The sequence below is a fragment of the Hyposmocoma kahamanoa genome, unplaced genomic scaffold, assembly GCF_003589595.1.
Source record: "Hyposmocoma kahamanoa isolate Upper Pololo Valley unplaced genomic scaffold, ASM358959v1 100057, whole genome shotgun sequence".
Taxonomy (NCBI): domain Eukaryota; kingdom Metazoa; phylum Arthropoda; class Insecta; order Lepidoptera; family Cosmopterigidae; genus Hyposmocoma; species Hyposmocoma kahamanoa.
In genome coordinates this window covers 1-9,763 of record NW_020653211.1, presented here as the reverse complement: position 1 = coordinate 9,763, position 9,763 = coordinate 1, and the positions used below count along the sequence as shown (strand labels likewise).

Genomic DNA, 9,763 nt, shown 5'->3' with positions numbered 1-9,763 from the left:
TGAACACCACTTTCTATCAAAACATCAGTTCATGTTTAGCTTCAACAATCACCAGGTGGCTAGTTCGTTCAGCAGAGAAAAAGCTATTCATGGCGGCTCTTTAATTTTTAATAAAAATAATTTAAAATTTAAAGAACGTACAGATATTGTGAGCCTATCTATTGAGCGGACTATAGAGATATCCTGCATAGAGCTTGAACGGCTTGTTATATTAAGCGTGTATAGACCCCCTCATTCATCTTACGAACTATTTGAAAAAAGATTAGATGAAGTTTTAGGCAAATTAAATAATCCAAATAAATATATTGCTGTTTGTGGTGACTTCAATGTTAACTTATTAGAAGATTCCAGTGCTAGCAGTAGGCTCATATCATTTTTCCAATGTTATAATCTTGTGAATCTTTTCTTGGTGCCCACTGGAATAACTTCTACTACTGCCACTTGCTTAGACAATATTTATACTAATGCCGTACCTAGTAAAAAATCTATTATAAATAAATTAACTTCTGATCACTGCGGTCAATTGGCCACTTTTAATATAGGTAACTGTTGACAAAATGCAAAAAAAGGATATCACATGTGTTCCGATAAATAATGGTCGACTTAAAGCTTATAGAAATAATGTAATGCTTAAACTAACTGAACTTCCGTACGTTAACGATCCCAATAAATTGTATAATTCAGTTTTCAACATAGTCAAAAGTGAACGTGATAACGTTTTTAGGTCCAAAATCATAACTATTAATAATTCATTGAAATTTAGTGATTGGGCGACTGTGGGAATTCACAAAAGTAGACAAAGACTATATGATCTTTACGATGAAAGGACTTATAACACTAGTAACAGTTTTAATGATTTTGTTAGGAAATATTCGAAAATGTTTAAACGTGTTTGTGTTGCAGCCAAAGCAACGTTTATAAATAATAAAATAAAAAGCAGTGCGAATGTAGTAAAAACGACTTGGAATATTATAAACAGCGAAACTGGAAGGGTCTAACCTCGTAACTTAGATTTTCAACTAAGATTTAATGACAAAATTGTAAACACAGACGCAGAAGTTGCTAAAATATTTGAAAATTTTTTTACTGACATTCCAATTTTGACTACTAAGTCGTTAAATTCATCTCCCACCGCCGCTGAATCCTTACTAAAAGAAAATAATGCAGTTAGTATCACTAATTTAAGGTTCCGTCATGTATTTCCAAACGATATTGTTAAAGCCTTTAAGTCTATAAACATAAAAAATACTGCTGATCTTGATGGTCTTTCAGTCAGAGTAATTAGTTCTATAGTTGATTGTATTGCGCCTTATTTAGCCTGTGTCTTTAATAAATGTGTTGATGATGGTGTCTTTCCTGACCTCATGAAGCAAAGTAAAGTTATTCCACTTTTCAAATCTGGTAGTATTTCTGACCCCACCAATTTCAGACCTATATCAATACTACCAACTCTCAGTAAAATATTTGAAAAAATTATTCTAAATCAAATGTGTGCACATTTTTATAGTAATAACTTAATGTCTCCTAAACAATTTGGTTTCACTCGGGGTCGCTCTACAACCGATGCTGGTGTCGAGTTGATTAATCATATATTTGATGCATGGGAAGTCTCACATGACGCTATTGGTGTATTCTGTGACCTTTCCAAAGCTTTTGATTGTGTGCACCATGATACACTGGTCAGGAAACTTCGCCATTATTGTGTGGCGGGACGTGAGCTCGACCTTCTAAAATCGTGTTTGCGTGGTAGGGTACAGAGGGTCTGGAGGGAGAGTCCCCACATAACCCCTGAGTCTCCCTGGGCTCAGGGGTATCCATAAAGATTTCCCCCCAGTCAAAAAAAAAAAAGGGGTACAGAGGGTCGATGTTAACGGTACGAGATCGTCAGGATCTGCAATTAGCATGGGTATCCCTCAAGGTTCAAATCTAGGCCCATTTTTATTTTTAGTTTATATTAATGACTTACCTAGCCTTATGGAGGGTATAAAACATGAGCTAGTATTGTTTGCTGATGATACATCCTTATTATTTAAAGTTAAAAGGCACCAATGTTCCTACGACGATGTGAACAATGCTATATCTAAAGTAGTTCATTGGTTTGCTGTTAATAACCTACTTCTTAATGAGAAAAAAACAAATTGTGTGAAATTTACATTACCCAATGTTAGAGAGACGGTTACAAACATTGTAGTTAGAAACGAAAAATTGAATCTTGTGGAAACAGTTGTATTTCTAGGTATAACGTTAGATGCTAAATTGCAATGGGGTCCCCATATAAGTAAGTTATCAAAACGGCTCGGCTCTGCAGTGTACGCGATTAAAAAAATAAGGAAACTTTCAGACGTCGAAACCGCTAGATTGGTTTACTTCAGCTACTTTCACAGTCTAATGACATACGGCATTTTGCTTTGGGGTAATGCCGCCGATATCAATAGAATCTTTGTCCTGCAGAAACGTGCAGTTACGGCAATTTACAATCTGGGCCCCAAAGTATCTCTGAGAGATAAGTTTAAGGAAATTAACATTCTTACACTAGCCTCACAGTACATTTATGAAAATGTAATTTATGTTAAAAGGAATAGTAATTTATTTATGAAAAATAGTGACAGACATAACATTAATACGAGGAATAGAATTAAACTAGCTTTTCTTGATAGTCGTCTTCACAAAGTCAAAAAATCATTTAAGGGGCAATGTATACGCTTCTATAACAAGATTCCGGTTGATATACAAAATTTGCCTTTCACGAGGTTTAAAACTAAAGTGAAACAAAAACTTTATACTAAAGGTTATTATACAACTTCTGCGTACTTGTATGACAAAAATCCGTGGTAGTAACCCGTTTAGCTCATGGAGGTAGTCTCGATCTCTGATGTTTCAAATAAAAAAAAAATATTGTAAATGTTATTTACAAAGAGCAACCCCTAGAGTTTCTTGCTCATTCTTCTCAGGGGAATCTGCCTTACGAATGAGCGGTAGAGTTTAACTATTGTGACGATTTCAAGTGTAATAATGCTTACCTATGAAATAAAGATTATTTTAAATTTTGAATTTGAATTTGAATTAGTAGTTCCAACATATAATGCAAGTATTTGTTGTTGTTTAATTACACTAAGAATGAATATAGTTCATACAAGTTTTATATTTTGTAAGCCATTAAACTTTAAATCTATTAGTATTAAGAGAATTGCGTCTTACGTTTGTAACGCTTTAGTTACTTTTGTTTTAAAATAGCATTACTAAGAAAACTATCATGGACTATAAATTATCTAAAAACTGTCTACAAGACCTGTCCTGTCTGTGACTAAATACAAAGGGTCTTGTAGCATTCTAGAAGGGTTAATTGAGAAAAAAAAATAAGAATCACTCTTAACACTACCTGCAGATAATTTCTCAAAGCACTCTTGTGATCTACTAATAAAGTTGTGCCCACTTTTACTTTAAATTATCTAGAAACCTTCTTCAAGATATCTTGCGGGAATTTGAACTCTTAAAATGTACAATCGAATTAAATTGTATTAGATACCTTATAGTATATATTTATATATAGATGTGCTGCTTGGGATCATTTAAAGTAATCACAGAATTTTAATGGCTTCAACTACACTTACAACCCAAGTAGAGAGGCAAACCTACACCTCTGCCAAGACTGAAAATTATGAACAATGGTTTATATTTATTTACAATATTAAGGACTTGTGCGATCTTATCATTGGCCGTTAATCCAAACCAACATTCTTCACTCTTTTTGGAGGACCAAAGGAGCCTATCAAAGTAAATGTATGCAGCGTCGCTGCTATTAAACCTGTTGCTATAAAGACATAGAGATATAGTGACGATGATAAGAAATTCAACGAAGAGAAGAGAAAACTTTTGGCCGAAGATATAATCGAAGAGCTTAAGTCACAAAGAAGTTATCACAAAGAATGCTAAACACAAAAAGCAACTTGCCATTCATTATTCTCAAACTGCAAACAAATATTATATTGCGTACGCTCTACCAAACATGGAGGAGCTGGTGTCCCAAATATTGAAATATCGCTTATTTAGCGCAATAGATTTGCAAAGCGCTTATCATCAAGTCCCTATTTTGCCTGAAGAACTTTATGTTACGGCTTTCGAAACGCTGGGAAATCTCTACCAATTCCAACGCATTCTATTTGGTGTTACAAACGGCGTCTCACTCTCAAGTTTGCAAAGTACTATTGATGGAGTAATTCGAAAGGAACTCTCGTAGGAACTTACGCTTATCTCGATGATGTTACAGTTTCTGGTAAACCTGAATAGGAACATGGTGAAAATCTTAAAAGATTCATGGCGGCTGCTCAGAAATATGGCTTAACACTTAACAAAGTAAAGAGTAAGTTCTCACAAAACTACACACAATAAAAAAAAACAAAACAAAACATTCTGGGATACAACTTAAAAACGTAATCAAACCACATCGACATCATAACTTAGGTTATGATGTCGATGTCAAACCATTACTAAGCTTACCGCCACCTTCTGATCTGTCATCACTAAAAAGAGTGATATAGGAATGTTCGTACACTACAGCAGGTGGATTCCGAATTTTTCAGAAAGATTTCATGATCAAACTTTCTCATGCAAAGACATTTCCATTAATCATAATCTAGTCAAAAGCTTCTCAGAACTTAAATCGTACAAGGTCAAGTCAGCTATTCATGCTATTGACCATAACGCTATATTTACTGTGGAAACAGATGCGTCAAATGATTCTATCGCAACAACTTTGTCTCAAGCTTCTCGGCCAGTGGCTTTCTTTCCCAGAATGCTAAACAAAAGTGAACATAATGACTCGGTTATTGAAAAAGAAGCTTACGCTACTTACGCTATCGTGGAATCGCTAAAGAAATGGTGGCATTATCTTATTGACAAACCATTTCGACTTATGACAGTCATCACGGACCAAAAATCTGTATCTTTCATGTTTGACAACAAACAAACAAGCAAAGTCAAGAACGAAAAAATAGAACACTGGCGTCTGGAACTAGGTTAGAGGATGGAAAAAAAAATAATATTGCTGACGCACTGTCAAGAGTATGCGGCTCAGTATCGACGAGAACTGAAAACTATACTCATTGCACGAACACCTGTCATCCTGGTATAACTCGAATGACTCATTGGATTAAATCTACTTTATTCTTCTGAAGAAATAAAAAATATGGCTAATTTCCGTCGAATTTGCTCCGAAATAAAGCCAATCGATCCAGTTTTGATAAGATCGCCAACGGAGAGATTGTGTATTGACCAGTACCTTCTCATTCAAGGAATAAGTACATTCTTACAGTGATACACATATACCCTCGTTCGATGTGAGTTCCACGACAGTAATTAAACATTTAAATTACATTTTTATGCTATTTGGTATGCCATCTTATCTTTATTCAGACGGAGGAACCTGTTTTATATCATCGTATGGAGTATCTATACCCACTTGGCTAACACAATCCGAACGAGTGTTAATGCGAAAATTTAATCGTACCAATAGGTAAATATCAACCATTGTAGAGGAGGTAACTTTACTCTGCTCAGCCATACCATTCTTGACGAAACCTTAAATAGTCAGCACCCTTACGAAACCTCACGCAGATACCGAACCAGAGGTTCGAAAATCGACAAGATGTCGTCCCCCGGTTCGCTGCGCGATTATTTCTTAGACCGTAGAATGTGGTGATCGGAACTCTTTAGGGTTTTTTCTGATCTTCTATTTCGTCATAATGTGATGTTGCTAAGATAGTGTTATTTTTCATTTTGTGAAATATGTCTTGTGGAACAAAATCGTATTTGGCAAAGGTTTTATCTAATTTATCACTCTGTATTACAGCCGCGTTGTTATCTACATCTTTTTTGCCACATAGAATCATATTTATGGTTTTACAATAAGTAAACATAGAAAACGCTCGGAATTACTTTAGTCTTTTATCAGAGTACCTATCTGTCTCCATAACCAGAACAAATACTCGACGCAAACAGGAAGCGCAAGGGCTCAACTCTAGCCTTATTCAGAGTGGCTCAAGGCGGTGGGCGTCTGTTTGCGAGTTCGACGTGTGGTTCTACCCGCTCGTAGCCGCTTCGGCACTGTGAAAGGGTACTTTTTCAATTTGGCATCATTTTAGGACTTTTTATTGAATTGCACGGTAAAATGTTTTTAGATTGTACACCCTGACTATAGTTTAAAGGACAAAGCAAAGAACATAACCACTTGAAAGTTATTGAAGTGTAGCACTTATTTATTATACAATCATTATCACAATAACAACACAGCCATAATAAAATTATAAAACAAAACAACATAATATTATAGCACATTAAATACATGCATACCTTTACATTAACTTTAGGAAGATATATTATAGCTTTGGTAGATTACCATTGTAACAGACTTTATAAGTAAAAGCTGTAACGTTACTTTTCAGTCCCGCATTCATGGTTGAAGCAGAATATCTAAATTAATAAGTACCTACTTCAAGTCTTCACAAAATGGCGAAAGCCTATTAAAAGCTATATTGTCAGTCTTTGCATTATAAAGCTATAAAAGACATAACCATGGGCTGTGGAATATGCAAGAAAGCATGAAAAATTGACCTTCGTACATACATTAAACGTAGAAATACCTTGTATATACATAGTTATTGCCAATATTTTGGCATAACATTACTACAATAATATATTTACTATAATACATTGTATTAGACACCAATCGACACCATTAATGGAGATTGATTTAGTCAATGTATCGTGGTCAAGAACGTTCTAATTGTTATCTTCCGAGGTCTTGATAGGTTTATAGACACGTCCAGAATTCAGGAAACGTTCCTCGTCTTTCTCCAGCATGATTTGCTTGTGTCTGCTGTGCACGACTATTATGCAGTACACCGATATACCTGGAATCATACATGATGAAAATAATAAATATGATAAGGTTTTTTTGAGAAGACAGAACACTTTCTCTGAAAAATAAACACTTTTTCTCTTACTTAGTATTTTTCATTATGGTAGAATTGTGTAACTTAGAAGAATAATAAATGTCAAATTTGTTTTTAGCATTTTTTTGTATCTGAGAGTGGCACTTTCAAGAATGGAGTTACCAAAAACCATGAACCTACATCACACTCCTGGGCACATATCTTAGAGGATGGAAAAAAAATCCATAATCTAAGGCACTTAGACAATTTATGATTTATAGATTTTAAGACTTTCGTGGTTATTCACTAAATGATTATCACTAGTATCGGGTTTCTTACCACTGTGTGAAAAAAGTGAGTGACAATGGTAACGCCACAACAAATCGCGATGAAGGTAGGCGTCGACAGCGCAAGAGGGTAGACAGATATGTCTGCTCATAAAGCTGTCATCTGCCGCCGTCCAGTCAACCCGTGACCATGGAGCGTGCAACCGTTCCGAAATATCGGGAAAATAAAAAGAAGTCATACCGTGGTAAGAAACCCGATACCTACTATGATAATCATTTAACGTGATAAACGTGATAATCATTTAATTTATGATTTTTTCGTCCTAATCCATGCGGGACTTCTAATCAATCTCTCTAAAGAGATTTTATTAACCCCTTATACATGCAGATTTCCTCACGGTATTTATAATTATATATATACTTACCTACATATATTTCTAAATATATAAGATATAGGTATTACTATTATAAACTGAAAATGAATCGGAAAAGAAAAAAGATTTTAAATACTGACATGCCCTGGCGAAATGCACGGCGATGACAGCGGTCTCTATCTCTAGCAACTCGCCGGTGTCTTGTAGGATGAGGCTCAAGCCTGTGAGGCTGATCATAAACACGAGCGCTGTAAGGATGCCCGTCAAAATAGTCCACGGGAGGGTCAGGTACGACAGTTTCTGAAAGGTTTCGACATTCTCTATTCACTAGAACGTTTTCGAAAAATTAAAAAAAAGATGCATGTGTTAACAAAATTAGATACATTTAAAAAAGTAACAAGCAGTAAAGTTTGGAACATGTTAAGTATCGCGGAGGAATTATTTACATAATTATTGAGTGGCTGTGTATTCATCTAAACAACGATATCTTAGTACTTGCGTACTTACAACAAATTGTTCCATATTTCTATTGCATATACATTGTAGTAGCCTCCTTACCTACTTGGTAGGATTAGAAATACCTTGCTTTGTTAAAATGATTATACACATTTACATACAAAAGCACACATTTTATTACCTTATATGCGGCAACGACCAGCAGAACAGAAAACAGAAATTGAATTCCGTTAACAACGGCCGCTACGATGTACAGCACGTATTTGTGAATTGACACTACACCATTTTCACTTAATGGTGCTAGTGTCACCAGCAACGAGTACGCTGCTAACTCTAGCAAGGCCCAAAACTGAAAGAAAATGTTGGATACTGGTCACATTGTTCATACATTAATACGCAAAGCAAATAATTCCAATTTTGTTTTTGCTCAGAAATAAAGTAAGGCGCCTAAATTTTTAAAACTATTATTAATGTTTACATAAAATTATTTCTGATTATTTTACTCGTACAAGGTTCAACCTAGCACTGATAGATTGTTGTATTCAATAAAAATAATTTCCCAACAAGACGTTGTAATACGACAGTAACAATTTCACAAAACCTTATAATGATCAGCGACCTTGAGACAAAAAATTATAACTAGGTACATAACATCACTACTCACTGAATAAAAATAGCCAATGATAAGTGTACCAATGTGTAGACTACCACAATAACAACACGTCTTCACCATTGGCACGCCCATTCTCACTCGAAATGCACTAGTCTCTAACCTATTTCATGTGAAAACTGTGCTCAATAAATAAAATCTATTTCGATGGATGACGCCTGTCGCGTGTGCGCAGTATCGACGGTGTATTATCACTGGTGGTAATGATTTTGCTGAGATAACAGTTAGGAAACTTTCGATGTTTTGTTTTGCGATTCCTTATCTTAGCTAAATTTGATACGGGAAATTCATGGAACGCACTGAACATTTTGATGATACATTACCTTAGACATAAGAAAACTATTCAGTTGCATACATAATAAATATCGCTAGAAGTTAGAAATAAGGCCTTATTATTAATTTTAATAAGAGAGAGAGGTTTAAAGATTCTACGAATGAAATTAGTCGGTAACTTTTTTGCTTAAAAAGGACTATTTTAAAATTTCACGTGTATTTGTGATACAGTACAAATTATGTATTTGTTACAAGTAAGTAGTAGTTCGTGTGTGTCTTTATTACAAGGGCACAAACTCTTGGGCATCATTCATAGAAATAAAAAAAAAATAATAACTATTTTTTTTATGTATAACATAACATGAATAACATGAAGTGACAAGATGAACAAGTCCTGCGCCTAATGGTAAGCTACACGCCTGTCCATAACAGTTACAGTGCCACTCAAAGCTTTAAATTGCAAAGATCTGAGGGGCACCGCCACTGCGCCCGTCACCCTGAGACATAAGTTGACAAGTCCCATGTGCCTGTAATTTCACCAGCATGCTTACTTACCCTTCAAAACCGGAACACAGTAATGCTGACATTACTGCTTAGCGGCAGAAATACGCACACTATTACTAACTAGTTTTTAATGTAGTTTACGTAACGATTAAAACAAAATTAGTATAAATAGATGGAACTGGTTTAATGAAAATATTTTTATCGACATATGAGTAGGAAGTTTTTATCATTCTTGACATATTCTTTACTTTGTAAAATTCTAGTTAAAAT

General features: G+C 34.9%; 1 protein-coding gene across 1 annotated transcript; it reads right to left on the bottom strand.

The window, feature by feature from the left end:
* Positions 1-6,296: 6,296 nt before the first annotated feature.
* On the bottom strand, positions 6,297-8,897 carry LOC113229252. The gene is made up of 4 exons (XM_026462788.1): positions 8,711-8,897; positions 8,228-8,395; positions 7,731-7,890; positions 6,297-6,908 (listed from the first exon to the last, which is right to left on the bottom strand). Exons 1-4 carry the CDS (start codon positions 8,789-8,791, stop codon positions 6,778-6,780), a joined length of 540 nt encoding a protein of 179 aa, XP_026318573.1. The 5' UTR covers positions 8,792-8,897; the 3' UTR covers positions 6,297-6,777.
* Positions 8,898-9,763: the final 866 nt, after the last annotated feature.